Source organism: Carassius carassius, chromosome 4 (genome assembly GCF_963082965.1).
Source record: "Carassius carassius chromosome 4, fCarCar2.1, whole genome shotgun sequence".
Classification (NCBI taxonomy): domain Eukaryota; kingdom Metazoa; phylum Chordata; class Actinopteri; order Cypriniformes; family Cyprinidae; genus Carassius; species Carassius carassius.
Window position 1 is genome coordinate 14,851,087 of NC_081758.1, and position 19,655 is coordinate 14,870,741.

The 19,655-nt window shown below is 36.4% G+C and overlaps 1 protein-coding gene and 1 long non-coding RNA gene across 4 annotated transcripts; one reads left to right on the plus strand and one right to left on the minus strand.

Moving 5' to 3' along the window:
• Positions 1-415: 415 nt before the first annotated feature.
• LOC132129715 (G-protein-signaling modulator 1-like) lies at positions 416-14,356 on the minus strand. 3 transcript variants are annotated; one of them, XM_059541419.1, is made up of 3 exons: positions 14,260-14,356; positions 1,464-1,794; positions 416-1,340 (listed from the first exon to the last, which is right to left on the minus strand). In XM_059541419.1, exons 2-3 carry the CDS (start codon positions 1,773-1,775, stop codon positions 1,155-1,157), a joined length of 498 nt encoding a protein of 165 aa, XP_059397402.1. In that variant the 5' UTR covers positions 1,776-1,794; positions 14,260-14,356; the 3' UTR covers positions 416-1,154. The 3 variants fall into 3 exon arrangements, with proteins under 3 accessions (XP_059397402.1, XP_059397394.1, XP_059397384.1); XM_059541411.1 differs by lacking the exon at positions 14,260-14,356 and adding an exon at positions 2,459-2,947; XM_059541401.1 differs by lacking the exon at positions 14,260-14,356 and adding an exon at positions 2,459-2,940 and having other exon boundaries at positions 1,464-1,837.
• Positions 14,357-15,337: 981 nt separating this feature from the next.
• On the plus strand, positions 15,338-19,655 carry LOC132129726 (uncharacterized). Its single transcript, XR_009428568.1, has 3 exons — positions 15,338-15,402; positions 15,820-15,923; positions 19,491-19,655. It is a non-coding gene; the product is annotated as an uncharacterized LOC132129726 (long non-coding RNA).

A 19,655-nucleotide genomic window follows, 5' to 3' on the forward strand; every position in this document is an offset into this window, starting at 1 on the left:
CAGGGAGAATGAATTAGTACAATATGACCAATCAAGAAATCGCAAGAACAATTTAAATAAAACAAAGGTAACAAATTAATAAAACATGGCCAAAAAATAATAAGTCAAAATCTAATGTTTTTTTTTTTTTTTTTTTTTTTTTGTGTGTGCATGTCATGTGGCTCTGTACAAGTCTTAAACGAAAATAGTCCCACCTCAGATAGTTTGAACAATCTTGTGTCACAGGCTTGGAACAACTTGAGGTGCGAAGAATAAGGAGAAAAAAAAAAAGTTTCATTTTTAGGGTGAACTATCCCCTAAAAGTTTTTTTTTTTACTGTTTTAATGAGATCCCATATTCATAACATTTAAAAAATGAAAAAAAAAATCATACTATAATCCCCACTGAATATAATATTAAAGACATACTACAATCATACTAAAACATCACTTTTATTCCAATGAAACAAAAAAACATCATGTTAAACAGTGCACCTCAAAATGAGTCTATCACTTTTCACAGACTAACAATATGCACTTTTTAATGCTGAATATGGATTTAGCTTTTCTTAAATCTTCTGAAAGAAGTATGTTACTATTGGTACTTATATTACTTATCAGCAGAATTAGACAACCTAATGAACTGATCCATGAGCCATGTAACTTCAGTGTCATGCCAAATACAGCTGCTCCCATCTGTTGGGAATCAGTTAATTCATATTCATTGTGTTCTGAAACACACTTTCCACTTGAGTTAAATGAACACGCATGTGCTTGGAGATTATGTGCTGCCATTGTTTGTCACACTGATCTATACAGTGTTGTGTGAAAGTAGTTAGTAATATTATCCTCAGAAAGCACCATGTTAATCATTTTCCATGGTGTTGCTTTGCTTAAACTCAGCACAAACACTTTTGTGAAAGAACAATTGATGGAACATACAAAGAGGTGAGTGTTTCCATTTCCTCTGAATCACATCTGTTGGGTTTGGATTCACCTCAGGGGAACTTGTCTGTAAAAATATAAAACAATTCACCACGATATAGTCCTATAATTAAAATAAACCTATATCACACCTCCCTAACCCCAGCCTTAGAAGATCTCGCAAAATGTGCAGCCAGAGGGTCAGAGTTTGCAGAATAATTTGTGGAAGTCGTATCAGAAGTGTCACAGTCTCTAGCTTGAGCCCTCAGAGGTTTTGGACTTATAATTTAAGTCTGTTTCATCATTTTCATCAGAAGGAAAAGAAACCCGTTGTTCATCCATGCGTTTGGATTGCACTCTCTGAATTAGGCTGAAGAAGTCTTCATCTGGGTCTGTTGCTGGTGGCAAAGAGCACCTCTGATCATTGATTCTGGAGGACTGGAGGGGGACAGAGGTGAGAAAGTTCACAACAAGCAAACAGAGGAACTCTGAGGAATGCAAGTCTAGGGCACATTTGTACACTTCACATCTGATATTGAATTTCAGTTGCTATTTTGTTACCTGATACTTTATGAGCATGTTGAAAAACTCGTCACTAGGTTCGCGTGGACTACAAGACTCGCACAAGTGTCCCACATTGTTCTGTGCTATCCTGATGCCCAGACGGTCCCCTATACTGGCTCTTTGGTCGTCCAGTCTGCGGCTCTGGGAACTGGCTATCAGGTCAAAGAACTCCTCTGTCTGGGTAAGGGAGATGAGGGAGGAGGCTCCAGACAGTAAAGGGGACTGGGGCATGGAGGACTGAGGCCCAGACAAGGCCTCTTGGGCCTGGCCATTGGGCTGCTGAGAGTGCTGGCAGCGCCGGTTCTCCATGCCACTGCTTCTGGGGTCTCTGAGCACAGTGAAAGGGCAGACCTCATTAGAGGTGACTTACCCTTAAAACAGAATACAGAGCAGAAGATTAAACACTTATGATCCTTGATTTTGAAGCACATGTTGAAACATGAAGACTTGAAACAATGTCAGCAATAATTTCAGTAAGTGTCAAATATAACCATAGGCAGTTTAAGGGCCCTCTCTTCCTTTGGGGCCCTGATAATCAGTACTGGTTTTACCCCCAGTCCGACGCCCCTGAATGTAACAGACAGTGCTTTCTTGTTGCCAGAATGATGCAAAGATGAACTAAAAACTATATTCAGATCATTAAACACACTTCAACTTTTTAACTTTTTTAACACAGACTTGCTTTTGTAAGCCTGAAAAGTTTTGAAGAGTGAAATATATCTGGGATAATAACTTATGATGTATAAACTGCAGACCAGCACAGTTTGAATTAGTTAACAATTTTAATAAAAATTTGAAATTTGTTATTAGAAGTAGCACAAAGGAATAACATTAAATAATCTTCAAACATTATAAAACAAAACAGCTTTTAATAAATATAATATGTAACATCACACAAAACATTTGAGATATTTCACTAGAAATGGAATAAGTATGATAGTTAATATTTAAGTATAATATTTAACATACGACAAAAATGTAAAAGGACTTACAGTTTTATCCTTTTTATAAAAAATCCAAAAACAGTAAGGTTCACAAAGGCGCTCTCCACAGGGACTTCATCTGAGAACAGCCATACACCAACTGCCACAGCCTCTGGCACTAAATGATTTTCTTGGCAGACATGAAAAGCAGACCTTTCTCTCCCAAGATTGAAACCTACATGTTACTAAACAGCTTTCAAATCTTAAAAACATTAAAAAAAATTAAAGGAAATACAAGAAAAATGCCTTATATTCCAGCAAAAATGAGAATGACTTTCCTATTTTCCACACCCAGGTTTCCTGTGTGCTGGGCTGTCTGTTTTTCAAGGGGGAGAGGGAGAGAAAGGGAGAGTGAGGGGGGAGAGATAGAGAGAAATGGGGCGCTGTTGCCCCTCTCTGCTTACATCATGGTTGCCATAGGAACTAGAAATCGGCTTCCAAATCTCGCTCCCGTTGTTCACACAAACACAGACATGTGCACACAAACAAAAACACACACTGTCTGGTGCACACACACACAAACACACACACACACACACACACACACACTGGCTTGCATTCCTGCAATGTTGAGTTCCATTCATTGCCTTCTGGGGGATCAGTTCCCTCTCTCTATCCACAGTCGGGAAAACTAGAGCACAATTATACCAGGATACAGTGGCCAAGATTACTGATGTGTCTGTCATTTTCATGTCTTTGTTTCAAGCGATGCTGAGCCACTGTTGACAGAACACGAGGAGGTTGCTTGGAAGCTACCAAAAGTAGGAGGCAATAACCAGTGATTCCGGGATAAACCATAGCAACATAATGTTGCCTGGGGCCCTTCGTCTGAAATGAATGGATGAATGCCACTCCATTTAGAATTCCCCAGGGGGAATAGAGCAGTCTTTCTTGGGATTATCTCCAGTCCAGCTCCATGTGCCAGCCAGCAGGCAGCTACGAGAACAGGTCCAGTTCATCGGTGCTCTACACTACTTCAGTTCACAACATTTCATAGGCAGTAGCAGGCTGTTCATTGATGGAGTGTGTGTGTGTGTGTGTGTGTGTGTGTATACACACACACACACACACAGTTGTGCTAATAAGTTTACATATCCCTCGCAGAATATGGAAAATGTTAATAATTGAAATAAAATAATTATTTTTTTTACCTAGTACTGCCCTGAATAAGCTATTTCACATAACAGATGTTTATATATTCTCCACAAGACAAAATAACTGAATTTATAAAAATGACCCCGTTCAAAAGTTTACATACCCTTGAATCTTAATACTGTAGTAGTAGTAGTAGTAGTATCCCTTTATTGTCACTAGTCACAAGTACCAGCGAAATTAGCCATCAACCTAATACTGTGTCGTTTCCTGGATGATCCACGTTTTTACATTTTGTGATAGTTGTTCATGAGCCCCTTGTTGGTCCTGAACAGTTCATCTGCCTGTTGTTCTTCAGAAAAATCCTCCAGCTCCTGTGCATTCTTTGGTTTTCCAGCATTTTCTGCATATTTGAACCCTTTCCAACAGTGACTGTATGATTTTGAGATCCATCTTTTCTGGGGGACTCATACATAACTAGTAAATAATGTGAAAACATGTAATGATGCTCAAAAAGGCATCATAATGATTTTTTAATTGGATGATCAGGGTACATTGTACTTATTTTGTTTTCTTGAAAACATTTAAATATTTATGTAGCTTCTGAAGTGCAGTACTAAATGAAAGAAAAAAATATAATCTTTAACAATATAAGAAAAGTTTACACATCATCATCCTGTTCAAAAGTTTACAACCCCCAGCTATTAATGCATTGTTTTGTCTTCTTAAGCATCAGTAAATATTTCAACCTTTTGTAATAGCTATGTACAGTATGAGTCCCTCAGTTGCCCTCAGTGTGGTGGATCTCAAAATCATACAGTCATTGTTGGAAAGGGTTCAAATATACAGAAGATGTAAACTTTTAAATGGGGTCATTTTTATAAATTCAGTTATTATTTTGTCTTGTGGAGTATATATGAACATCTGTTATGTCTGTCACTCTGTGCATTATACTTAGCACCCTAAGTTTCACACAAACCTGGGTAAACTGAGTGCCAGTCACAGAGCCGGTCATAATTAACTAAGCCTGGTGATTTAAAACATGTTATCATCCAGCGTAATGGCAAATAGGCTTTTCAATAAATCAATATTTCAATAAATCAATATTTGCATGAATGTATTTCTCTCCACGTGTTCTGCATTGTTCTGAAAAATTACATACACTGACACTGTCATATCCATTAATGTGTTAAAAAAAAAAAAAATTATGGACCAACAGAGACCTGCACAAAAATGCCCTTCCTGTGGTTTGGCTCTCATAAAATATATATTTGTGAAACCTCATGTCGCTATTAAGCCAACAAGGTCTTAGTGGACTTTAGACGCACCGCTGGAGTGAGAGCAAACATCACCAGTCTTTTAAAATGCACTGCCAAAAGGAAGCTTTTCAACCCTCCATTAGTTAAAGTGCTCTGCCAAATAGGAAAATCCATCAGCTTTTGTGAACAAAGCTATTCAGCCATACCGATCCATTCAGCTATCAATCACCATTCATACACATAGACAGATTCAAACTTTTCTCTTTTTAAAGACAATATGTGAAACCGCATATGTACAGGTGCTTCTCAACAAATTAGAATGTTGTGAAAAAGTTCATTTCTTTCAGTAATTCAACTCAAATTGTGAAACTCGTGTATTAAAATAAATTCAATACACACAGACTGAATTAGTTTAAGTCTTTTGTTCTTTTCATTGTGATGAATTAGGCTCACATTTAACAAAACCCCACCAAATCACAATCTCAACGAATCAGAATATTTCATAAGACCAATAAAAAATAAAAATGAATTGTTTGCCTTCTGGAAAGTATGTTAGTTTACTGTACATATACTCAATACTTGGTAGGGGCTCCTTTTGCTTTAATTACTTCCTCAATTCGGCGTGACATGGAGGTGATCAGTTTGTGGTACTGCTGAGGTAGTATGGAAGCCCAGGTTTCTTTGACAGTGGCCTTCAGCTCATCTACATTGGTCTCTTGTTTCTCACTTTCCTCTTGACAATACACCATGTATTCTCAAAAGCTGGTCAGCAGAGGGAAGCATAAAGTGCTCCAAAATTTCTTGATAAACAGGTGCTTTACTTTGGATTTAAAAAATACTATGGACCAACACCAGCAGATGACATTGCACCCCAAATCTTCACCGACTGTGGAAACTTAACACTGGAACTCAAGCAATAGGGGATATGAGCTTCTACACTCTTTCTCCAGACTCTAGGACCTTGGTTTCCAAATGAAATACAAAACTTGCTCTCATGTTCTTTAAATATTCTTTAACATCATGAACCATAAAATGTAGTCAGTGTTCTGCTATGGTTTATTTTCATAATAGGTAAACACAAGTCACAAGTTAACACGGTCACATTTCCTTGATTCAGCAGCTGCACGATGTGCTGCCGAGAGTCCTGTCTTCAATCGAGAGAACTGGAGCTGATTCGGTGTAGATCGGTAGCACGGTGGTCTCGCGGTGCGGCGTGCCGTATTTTAGCACGTGTTCGAAACCCGCGCCAACACAGACGTACTTTATTTTTTTGTTTATCCTACTTCAGCCGCGAAACGGGTGATCATACTAATAACTTGTAATCTTTACAAGAATATCTGAATCATGCAATGAGCAAGTCTGCGTTTATTAAACACTTAATATCGCATCAGTTTGTGCTTTCAGAATTGCCGAGTCTGCTGCCGTCGTTCCAGCACATCTGCAGCAGAGACCTGAACAGTGTTGGGAAGGTTACTTTGGAAATGTAATAGGTTACAGATTACAAGTTACCCTGTTTAAAATGTAATAGTAGTGTAACTTTTTCAATTACTTTATTAAAGTAATGTAACTAATTACTTTTGAGTACTTTTTGATTACTTTTCTAAATTTGTGAAAATTAAAGAATAATAAATAAAAGCATATACATCAACTTAAATACAGTTATCTAATAAGCATGTGACGTATTCTGTGTAATAAACTCCTGAAAAATTGGTGTTTTTTTGAAACTGCTGTCTCTGTATATGATGATAGTTTTCTCAAAATAAGTAAAATGCTCATGAAGTGACACAGAGCAGTTCTAGAAATTATGTTTATGTGCTCGTGTACTCTTATATTGAGGCGGCAGAGGTTGAAAACACTGCGAGCTTCAGTAGGCCTATGTGTAGTAAATGAAACCATGTCTTTGCCATTAATTTACAGGAGGGGCGGACTGGGAAAAAAATTCAGACTGGAAAATTCAAACTCATACAAACAAATTCATGGACAAAACTATTTTTTGTATGGACCTGACATAAAAAAAGATTTAAATCTTTAATTTGGGGACATGCAAAATAATTAAAAGTTCTCTCCTGAACTGCACCTTCACTTCCTTTTTTCTCTTCAGTCTCTTTATTTTGCCCTGTTATCCATCTCTCTCATGACTTTAATACTCAAGATTTAACAAAACTATACTTTATAATACAATACTCTACAATACTACAATATCTTTATAGAAAAATCCTAATACTGTACACGAGTCATGTTTTTCCCTTACAAAAATTAACCATGCTTTTATTAGCCTATATAAAAGTAAAATAACCTTGTTTTGTTTTTTTGCAAATGGATTTGTATTTATTTTTAAATAAATACAATTGTAAAATAATTTTACATTTTTGGTTACCACATTTAAACAATAGTAACCATTTTCTCTGGATTTATAAATATTAAAATGTTAATTTTCGTAAGGGTTGTGTTGTCTGTCGTAGCTCCCCCTAAACCTTTAAAAAAATCTTAATTTTTTTCAGATAAATTCCTACTGTAACATTACAACAGATAATAATGATGTCCTTTATATAGTATTTTGAGTGATGACTTATGAGCAACGTGCTGCTGCTTGATTAAATAAATAAAAAAAACAAAGACAAAAAAGCATCTTTACAGATGAAACTGACCTGAAACCCTGAACAGGAGTTCTGCTTCTCTGCTCCAGCAGTCCTCTCTCTCTCTCTGTCTCTCTCTCTGTCTCTCTCTCTCTCTCTCTCTCTCTCTCTCTCTCTCATTGATTACTCTGAGTCTGATCCAAACCGTTTGGCGGAGGCGCGGAGAGCGCGCGAGTCATGACTAACACTTCATGACTTATTAGAGATTTAATTATCAAATGGCGGATTCGCAAACGATCGCTTTAGTACCGGGAATTGTCCCGGTTGTCCCGGTGTCCAGTCCGCGCCTGATTTCCACAGACACGCAGAATATGCAAGTCATATAGGCTATTGCATTTTTGGGGCTTAATATTCACAGACACTAGTCGATGTCATGTTTTGATTCAAGTGTACTGACCTACTTTTGATTTAGTCATCCAAAATGTGGCATATTCCGCCCGTGTTAGGCATTTCGTTTTTATGACTGGATTCTACGAACCAGACTGTGTTTCCGCATCCTGGAAATTATTAGGGCGTATGTCTCATTATAGTCAGTGCAATTTGGGAAAGAAATCAGTTAAATCTGTATGTGGATGTGTGTAAATATTCAAATGTAATCCCCTTTGTAATCGTAAAAAATTTCATAAGTAACTGTAATTTAATTACTCATTTTTTCGTAGTAACTGTAACTAATTACAGTTACAATAATTTTGTAATTAAATTACGTAACGCCGTTACATGTAACTAGTTACTCCCCAACACTGGACCTGAACCAGGAAATTGGTCACCAGAGAACACGGTAACCAGTTAAACCGTAACACTGGGAAGATTAGGCAAATAGACTGGTAACGTAGGTCTGCGCGTGTTTCCCAATACAAAGTACGCTGATTTCAGACTTGCATCCTCGGTAGTTCAGACTTTGTGCATTCGACTCGGGAGTGTTATGTCTGCGAGGACGCAGGTCCGGTAATTCTGCAAACAGCAGCGTACTTGATAACTTCAGTCAGCTCGCCTTGACTACTGCAATTTTCCTCACTGTATATTTACAATAAAACAAAAAGGATATGAAATACCACTGCCTCCTTTCATTTTTTATTTAAACATAATAATAGCAGCAGAAATGTACTTAGTTCAGGGAAATGTGTATATATACAGTCATTACAAATGAAACTAAATATATCAATTGCCTCTTTTATTACCGTCGACTGTGAGTGACGTCACTTCCCAATGCAAACACACCCACTAAAATGGCCCCACCCCTGTCACTTGATTGACATGTTTCCGTGTAGACGTTGAAAATTCAAATGCAAAAGGAATTGCAATTCCATTTGAGTTTTGGCAGTTTACATGCGCAGTACAGAGAGAGTGAAAAGGCAAATGTGGTAATTAATATTGCTATTTAAATGTGACAGGCTCACAGCTTGTAAGATATGGAAAACACAATTGCACGATTGCACAATTAATGCACAATTTGCATTTGCGTTTGGATTATGTTTACAAATTGTAAGCGCAATTGCAAATACAATTTGCAATTCCTTTTGAATAAAGTCCGGAATATCATTCCATACGCAGCAAACGAGCCCAGTGTAAAAGCCCTCTTATTATCACAAGTAATTTGAAACCTTATCCAGTTTGTTTGGGTGCCCAACCTTGCTCCTGGATATCGACTGTTCTTCAAAGTTTAGCTCCAACTCTAATCAAACACACGTGCCTTTAATCTTTAAGTGAGTCTGAAGACCTTAATTAGTTGCTTCAGGTGTGTTTGATTAGGACTGGAGCTAAACATTGCAGGACAGTCAATCGCCAGGAGCAATGGTTAGGCACCCCTGTTTTAAAGTAATGTTCTGTATTTTTGTTTTACATCCTGTCAGACAAATCATGCATTTTAGTGAAAATTGCTTTATGTCATCTTAAGCTTAATTAATAAGCTGTAAGAAGCTACAAAACGCTAATCAGAGGTAAATATCCTTTAATCCCATTCCCCCTTTCTCATCCTTACTTTCTATAGCAAAAAGCTGCCAAAATAAAATTTTCTAATTTTCATTTATAGTTTAGCCTATACCTTATTTTTCGGACTTTAAGTCGCATCAGTCTAAAAATACATCATGATGAGGAAAAAAACATATAAGTCGCACTGGACTATAATTTATTTAGACCCAAGAACCAAGAGAAAACAATACCGTCTACAGCCGCGAGAGGGCGCTCTGTTGTTCAGTGTAGACTACAGGAGCACTGAGCAGCATAGAGTGCCCTCTGGCGCCTGTAGACGGTAATGTTTTCTCAGTTCATTTCTCTTGGTTCATGTCAAATTAATTTTGATAAGTCACACCTGACTATAAGTCGCAGGACCAGCCAAACTATGAAAAAAAGTGCGACTTATAGTCCGGAAAATACGGTAGTTACTCTAACACAGGGTTCATCAAATCGTCCTCTAATGCACTGCTGAGTTTAGCTCCAACCCTGATCAAACTCACCTACCTGTGATTTTCTAATGATCCTGAAGACATTGATTAGCATGCTCAGGTGTGTTTGATTGGGGTTATTAGAGCTAAACTGCAGGAAAGTAGGTCGTGGGCCAGATTTGAGGATTTTTCACTCAATTTAAGACTTTTTAAAGCATATCATGTGCAGTAAAATCTAAAAAGAGCCAGATAATAAATATTTTAAATGAATGGTTTTCATCAAACTTGCCGTATTTGGACATAAATGTAAAATGCTTTCAATTACTGGATTTTGTTTATGATTTATTATATTTTACACATTAAAAGTCGGGCACAATGTGTGGAATACGATTAAGCTATACATCTCTGCTAAGAAAGTGTTCTCGGCGAGGATTCTGTGTTCAAACTTTAACAAAGGGAGATTGACAATGAACTTTAATACGCTACGGATATGTATCTCCATTTTGAATATATATATATATATATATAACACGAGTCTGGCATAAACCTTCTCTTGGTTGATGTGTATATTGTTTCCATAACTCTGCCTTTATCGAGCTGTTACCGGGAGCTCTGATGTAAACACAGTCACTGACAACCATAACCGTGATCCTGCGAATTTAAGGGTAGGATGGCTTTATGTTGTTAAATATAGTTGATGATAGAACCTATTAGTCTATTTATTTCTGTTTATATATTTCGGGGATTTTTCGGGTCTTTGTATTGAACTAATATTTCACGTATTTAATAGTGGGCAAATATAAAATCAGCCACTAGGGCAATGTTAGACATAACTATCTTGCTATTTGAATGTGACTCAGATTATTTTAAATGATAGCCTATCTACATAGGATTTGCTACTGTATCTATGAGGTTTGTAAAAAAAAAAAACGGGAAAAATGAATATGATTTCGTATGATTATGTGGTTATTCAGTGCACACTCTGATGATGCAATAGAGAAAGTGCTTTGCTTGATGTCATGTCAGTATGGAGATAATTTTTCAAATAAATAATTATTTAAATATACAAGTATGAAGTGGAAATAAAGTGGCATATGAAGTGGCATTTGTCTTCTATAAATGTATACTTTAAAATTATTAAAATTATTTTTTTCTGTAATGGGGACATACTGATTCTGTGATTATATGTTTAAATTAATTGACCATTTTCTTTGTTTTTCAGAAACACTGCATGCAAAGACACAAAGTACACAAAAAACATCTTGAAACAAACATGGATGCATCAAGTACATTCTGTTACAGGTGAATATTAGAATTCTATACTTTGATTAATGTTTTTATTATTATTATTATTATTTTATTTTTAATTTTATTTAATTTTATTTATTTATTTTTTTTGTATGAAGTTAAAATCTCATTCTCAGTCCACTTAGGATCACGTCAGAGTGTGACTCATCTGCTGTGCCATATTCAGGAAATACTTTCCTCCTGGACTCTTTAAATATATATGATAAATCTGTGCAGACAGGATTTAGCAAAGAGCATTTATCATACAAATCCAAAACGAACGCATCAAAGACACCTGAAGTTCTGCAGACTACGAGTCATTCCCAAAAGTTTCCACAAGATGACACTCTTTCGCCAAAATTAGACTCACTAACTTGTGCGGAGCTTTTGAAGAAAAATGTACCTACATCCAAAGCCTTAAACAGTCTAAGAATGAAGATCCAGCAACAGAAAATGAGGAGAGAGATTCAAACTCCAGCACCTGGGAAGAAAGACTGGCAACATCTTACCAGAAAAATGTGCAGGGTGACAAACAAAGGTCTGCATTGTCACATGCAGTTACAGAGCATGTACATGTACTAAAAAAGATATAGAGGTAACATGTCAATTAGATGACATATAACTATGAAAGTCTGTATAAAATGAAGTTACTATGTAATTTGATGTAATCTCTTCTGCTAGAAGCAAAAGCATCACCGCGTACAGGTGAAGTAATTCAGTTGGCTGTAAGGAAAAACGCTTTAAGCTGTTTTTCACCCAATTCCCACCAAACATCGGATCTCCGAGGTGAGACTTGTGAGGACACTATTTAATATAATGCTTCCTGACCCAGAATATAAGATAAAAATATCTCAGAGCTTTCAAGGTACCTTGGCCTACTAAATGTCCTGCCTAAGAGAATAGAACAATTCAATTAAGCATTAAAACCACACTCTTAGAAGAAAATTGTACAAAAACTGTACCTTATAGGGATATAACAGCTTGTTCCTTAAAATGACATCTTTGTATCTTCTTTATTCCCTAAAAGGTTCAGAATAGTACCGTAATGGTATAGATTTATTACACTAACCTTTGTGAAAAAAGAAGTACACTTAAACATACTTAGGCCCGGTTTCACAGACAGGGCTTAGACTAAGCCAGGATTAGACCATAGATCAATTAGGACATTTAAGTAATTTTTATAAACATGCTTAGAAAAAAAACATTACCGATGTGCATCTTAAAACTAAAAAGGCACTGATATATTTTTAAGATCAGTCAGTGCAAGTTTATTTCAGTGGAAACAGCTCAGACTTACATTTTAGTCTAGGACTAGTCTTAAGCCCTGTCTGTGAAACCAGGGGTTAGAGTATTTGTACAGACACTTAATTGCAAACAATGAAAATTGTTTTAGTTGTTTTAATTGTTCATCTTTAAATGTAATATCATAATCCTATTGTCTTTGAAATATGTTTAAAGTATACAGTTACAATTAAGTACAATTTGAAATTATATTCAAAATTACATTAACTTTAAATGTAATTCCAAGTAACACAAGGCAGTTAAAATCATTACAATGTATTTTACATGTGCTTTATAGTATGCATGACAAGATTATTTAAACATAATGATTTAAGTGTTATGTACCAGTAAAGTTTCTTTAGGATTTGCAAGTACACACGTGCACATTCAATACAATTAAGCACACTTCTTTTTCACAAGGGAAGGTACTAATATGCACCTTTTATGGGTAGATAAAGTACAAAATTGTCCATTTAAGGATGAGAATTACAAGGACTATTTTACCCAAAATTGAAAATTTGCTGAAGAAAAAGGCCAAGATGTAGATTAGCTTGTTTCTTTATTGGAACAGATTTAGAGAAATCATTGGATAAGTATTTGTGAGAAAGCACTCCATCATTAAAGCATTTTAACTTTTAATTTTAACTTCACAAGAAGTTAATTGATGGACTGGAGTCCTGTGGATTTTTGTGATGTTTTCATCAGCTGTTTTGACTCTCATTCTGACGGCACCCATTCACTGCAGAGGATGCACTGGTAAGCAAGTGATGTAATGCTCAATTTCTCCAAACCTGTTCTGATAAAGAAATGGTTATTTACATCGTGGATAGCCTGAGGGTCAGTAAATATTTCAGCAAATGTTCATTTTTGGATGAACTATTCCTTTAAAGGCGCTGTGTCAGTAACAATCTATTTTACCCTTACAAAAGGTACCATTTTTTGCACTTCTTTTTTTACCCTTTCCTTTCTAACCATGCAGCAGAGCATTCTATACATATCCGCATGGAGGAATGCCCAAGGGCTTGTGAAACTAATTTTGAACTCACCTTGCACTGCTGTTTCACAGGCTGAAATAGTCAGCATTAAGGGTAGGCTGTAGTTCAGTTGTTTTGAGTGGGCACACAGAATCAGACTCAGCATCTTATGCATGCTTATATCATATTTAGCATCTTTGCATTCTTTTAAATTTGCACACTTCTCATGCACGCATTACAGATCAGAGCAAGTGGTCAAACAAGAAGGCTCTTCAACAACGTGTTGTTTTGAAGGCTCAAACAAATGGAGACCTATGTTCAAACCAAATCAAAAAGCATGAGAGTTCACCTAAGGAGCATCCCAGCCCCTTGAGATCTCAAGCTCAAGTCTTCTATTCTCCAGCATCTGGAAAGACATTCCTAAGCCGCGCAGCTTCTTCAAACCTGGTCAAAGCAGTTCCGTTGGCACACAGAAATAATTACTCACAAAATTCCATCTCTAAAGTGTTTGCTAAAAACTACGACATTACAAAGAAAACTAAACCGCTAGTAGCTGGTGAAGAAAATGAAGGTCAAATGAAATCAAACAGGCAACCTAGAAATAACATCCAAGAGGTGCGTGAATATATGCATCACCAGGCCGTTGAGAGAAGGAGAAAGGTGCTGCAAATGAGGAAAGAAGCACAGCAAGAGGACGAGAGGAAGCAAAGGAATATGCATGAAGTAGTTAAGAAACAAAGGCAAGTGCTCCACAGGGCCAAGAGAGAACAGCAACAGGAGTACAAGGTATGTAAATGAATGTTGTCTGGAAAAAGCAAATGTTCTTACATAGACAAATGAAATACTTAGGCATTACCATCTTCATGTTGTTGCAATAATGAGATATAAATGTGCACTTACACAGAAGAGAGGCAGTTCCGAGGAGAAGAGATGTGCTCATGTAGCTGACACAACTGAATTGTCTGTGTTTCCTAGACAGAACCAAAGTGTGACACTGAGTCCACTGCAGAACCCACTCTACCTTTTCTCAACCTCAAGAGGGCAGTATTGAGTCAGCAAGTATTTAAATCACAGAAATAGACACAATACGTGACCAAATGTACCGAATGTGGACCTGAAACACCACACCCATATGTCCTTGGTGAACAGTTAAAACTACAGGATTATTAGTGAATTCAGTTGAACTGAATTTTTAGATAGCAAACAGGATAAATAATTGCGACTGAAGTTGAATTAAAATGAACTGAAATGGAAAGAAGAAATTCCTCTAAATTTAATTTTAGATAGAAAAGCATTTTTTTTTTCAAGACAAAAATATAGATTGATTGACCCTTTATGTCCATTATCATTCTTATATGCTGAATAGGTGCTCAAGAATTATCAATGGTAAACCATGATACACTGTCATTCAAAATGTTGAATATACATATAATTGATCAATTTTATTGATCTCAAGTAAAAGTAAAGACATTTGTAATGTTTTATTAGATAAACTGAATAACCCTGAATATATATATATATATATATATTAGTTTTTTTTTGTTTTGTTTTTTTGCGGAAAATCAGTATATTAGATTACTTTCTGAAAGATCATGTGACTTGTTGGGTAAGGGGCTGCTGAAAATTCAGCTTTGCCACCACAGGAATAATTTAAATTATAAAATATATACAAATCTTTTTTGTTTGTAATTGTAATTGTAATAATAGTTCACAATATTAATGTTTTTACTGTATTTTAGTTTTTCAAATAAATGCAGCCTCATTGATCTTAAGATACTTCTTTCAAAAATCTTAATTACTCCAAACTTTGACCAGTAGTGTAGACAGACATTTCATTTTATTACAGCTTTATTTCAAATTTGTAACAATAACAACACTGTTATGCAACCATTTTTATGTTTGATTTTATACATGCATCACTCATTCTCAGCTGTAATCAGTCTGATAGTACATTGATTCCTAACACATCTGCCATCTGAGCAGATCTGAGCAGGTGGATCAGGCACTGTGGGTGAAGCTGGCAGCCCTGTGTGTGCTGCCGATGTAAGCTGGGCTCTAAACGCTCTGGCAACTCACACACACAGTGTAGAGGCTCTCAGGAAGACAATAAGTGCTCTAGATACACACATGGATGATAAGGCAGAGGCAGCCTGGCTGCGAATCACAGACCACAAAGGGGCTCTGAGCCAGTCACAACCTGCTGGACAGGACATCTGTGAAGCCGAGTCAAGAGAAACTTTGTCTGATTTTTATATCTTTGGATACAGATACAGAGAGAGAGCACAGACAAAAAAAGAGTGTCCATTAAAAAAGCGATTAAATATGAACTGGGTCTGTGCTCTATAGGGTTTATTACTTTTAAAGAATTTGAAACAATTATGCATCTAGGCATTTTAAAACTTTGAAAGAAATATAGATTATTTTTTATATTTCTTTTAATATATGTATATATTATTTTAGATATGGGACTGTGTGCTGCAGATTTCAGACCATGGATTGACCAGACAGAAAAAGGACAAGAGGAGCAAAGTGACAGCAGTGAGAGCACTGACACCACAAGCAAGGTGTTCAATTAAATAACATCAAATTAAGAAACTGTTTTTAATATCATCTCAAAATATTTAACAAATGGCTGTGCTTCTCCTACAGGTGCATCTCAATAAATTAGAATGTCATGGAAAAGTTCATTTATTTCAGTAATTCAGCTCTAACTGTGATCTTGTATGTTAAATAAATTAAATCCACATAGATTGAAGTAATTTAAGTCTTTGGTTCTTTTAATTGTGATGATTTTGGCTCACATTTAACAAACCCACCAATCCACTATTTTTCTCTTGACAATAGCCCATACGTAGATTCTCTGCGGGGTTCAGGTCTAGTGAGTTTGCTGGCCAGTCAAGCACACCAACACCATGGTCATTTAACCAAGTTTTAGTGCTTTTGGCAGTGTGGGCAGGTGCCAAATCCTGCTAGAAAATTAAATCAGCATCTTCAGAAAGCTGGTCAGCAAATGGAAGCATGAAGTGCTCCAAAATTTCATGGTAAACAGGTGCAGTGACTTTGGTTTTCAAAAAACACAATGGACCAACACCAGCAGATGACATTGCACCCCAAATCATCACAGACTGTGGAAACTTAACACTGGACTTCAAGCAACTTGGGCTATGAGCTTCTCCAGCCTTCCTCCAGACTCTAGGACCTTGGTTTCCAATGAAATACAAAACTAGCTGTCATCCGAAAAGAGGCCTTTGGACCACTGGGCAACAGTGCATTTCTTCTTCTCCTTAGCCCAGGTAAGACACCTCTGACATTGTCTGTGGTACAGGAGTGGCTTAACAAGAGGAATACGACAACTATAGCCAAATTCCTTGACACATCTGTGTGTGGTGACTCTTGATGCCTTGACCCCAGCCTCAGTGCATTCTTTGTGAAGTTCACTCAAATTCTTGAGTACATTTTTTGATTGACAATCCTCATAAGGCTGCTGTTCTCTCGGTTGGTTGTGCATCTTTTTCTTCCACACTTTTTCCTTCCATTCAACTTTCTGTTAACATGCTTGGATACAGCACTCTGTGAACAACCAGCTTCTTTGGCAATGAATGTTTGTGGCTTACCCTTAGGTGTTTTGAGTTGATTAGCTGATTGGTATGTCAAATTATTAGAATATAATTTGTTGAGATTTGTTTTTGTTAAATGTGAGCCAAAGTTATCAGAATAAAAAGAACCAAATACATAGGCTACGTCCACACGACGTCAGAGCTTTCCCTATCCGATCTTTTTTTTTTCTTCGTCTCAAGAAATATCTGCGTCCACACGAAACCACAAAATGATGTAGTATGCATGCCAGACCAGCATGTAGTGCTGTAATTCTGCCACAGTGATACACTAAAAATGGAGAAGACATGGACTATGCGCATAAACCTTACGCATGGTACACAAACGAACATGGAACAATATATTTATTAATCTGTGTTAATATTAGTTAATAAAAAGACAATCGTTTAGTGAGTGTTCATGTTTTTGTTGTGGTTACTGTTACGTGACGTAGAGGTGTCTGGGGCGAGACATCGGCTGATGACGTCATCGTTTCAGAAGATTCGCTGTCCACGGCTGCATCCGAAAACTTAGGAAGGTGACTTGCTGCCTCGCTGTCCTATCAGGCAATGACTTTGCAGGCAGCGTTTTTGCATGAAGGCACCTCACGAAACTGATTTTGGACAGGCTTCTGAGGCAGAGTAATGGTCTAATGATGTACAGCAAAATATAGAGAGCTTTGGTGATAACTAAGTGGATATTTCATTACTGCAATATTAATTTCTCGCTAGAAATGACATAAAAAGTGTAAAACGTTGACCAGAAACATGCATTTACACACAAAATGACCACTGACTGTAACTTTCGGACGCCATTTTTATTTTCTGGCTGAACTGTCAGAGAAAGGAACACACAGGATTGTGGGATATCAAAGGCAGCGAAGGATACGTCTATGCTGCCTTCAAAAACCGGCCAGATGAAGGCATCTCGGGAGACAGGAAGTGAAGCTAACATTGAATTCGGACGTGCGTTGATGCCTTCCTACCTTGGAATGCGTCCTTAGAAGGCAGCATTTTTCAGTTTTCGGATGCAGCCCACTTGAAAATGCAAAGGCGGCGTTTTCAAATTTATTCACTCGGGACACGGTGTCATGAGAAATTGAGTCCCCCGGACCCGATTTCTCATGACACCGTTTTCAAAAAATATTGGTTTCACTCTCCCAAAATGCCAGATCCGTGTGGACGGATCCTTAAACTACTTCAGTCTGTGTGCATTGCATTTATTTAATACACGATTTTCACAATTTGAGTTGAATTACTGAAATTAACTTTATCACGACATTCTAATTTATTGAGATGCACCTGTAAATTTTCTCTTTATTTGAATGTCAATATTTGTGACATTAAGTCAATTAAATATTTTTTGAGATTGTAGCCATTTTTGTCTTTAGAAACAGTGATCTGTGATATTGACAAGTATAATATTACACTTTTTTGTCTATTTTAGGGATATCAAATCGATTAATTTATTGCATTCAAAATAAAAGTTTGTTTACATAATATATGTGTGTGCAGTCTATATTTATACACACATGTATATATTTAAGAAATATTTACCTGTGTGTGTGTGTGTGTGTGTGTGTGTGTGTGTGTATGTATGTGTATATATATATATATATATATATATATATATATATATATATATATATATATATATATATAAATGTGTGTGTATATATATATATATATATATATATATATATATAAATAAATGTATATATATTATTATATATTATTTTCTTATTAATTATTCTTATTATTAATTTATTCTTACTTTATATATACAGATATGTATGTGTGTGTGTGTGTGTGTATTATGTGAACACTTTTATTTTAGATGTGATTAATCAATTTGACACCCTATAGGAGGGGGTTGTAGGCAACAGAATTAGCACAAAATTGTATATGTAATATGGGGTTATTATTCATTAATTCCATTTCTGCTATTCTTTAAAACCCTTAGGCTAATTGAGTGAAATCATTCCATTTGAATTCATTGTCTGAAATTACTATATGGGCTATTAAATATGTGTATATTCACATGCCTATATTATATTATTCAACTAAATTTAATGAAGCACAAAAGTTGATTTAGTATTTTATATTAACGCCTGAGAGGGAAAAAAACTGTGTTTCTATTTACTTCCATTAATAACATAATGACTGATGCATCAACATCCCTCTAAAAATGTTGCAATTTTAAAGTAAATGCACATGGTTCTTAAGGGGAGCTTCTTTCTCCATCTTACCCTACCATGGCAATGACATGCTTTATAATACCATGGTATTCTTCGAAAAAAACCTTGGAGTACCACGCAAAATGAATTTGGTAATTATTTAGTATGATGTTTATTATATAACTAAATAGAAAATAACTATACATTACCATCACTGTACCATTGTACTTTCAACAGGATAGACTCTGTCTGTAGCAGAATCACAAATTGCAAATGTGCACTAAAGGCCGTGTAAGGCAAGTGTATGTCAAAGTATTGAACGTACATTTATGTCTGCTTCCTCTATTAATGCAATTTGTAGTGGAGTGAGCTGAGTGCGTTGTACAGCCAGGGGCTCCACAGTCACCTTTCCCTGGCCCAGAGCCAGCAGTTCCTGAGGGAAGAGGAGCTGAGGGCACGGCAGTACAGCGTCCTCTTCAGGCTCAGAGAGAAAGCACTCTAGGAGAAGACTCGGGCTGAGCTTGAC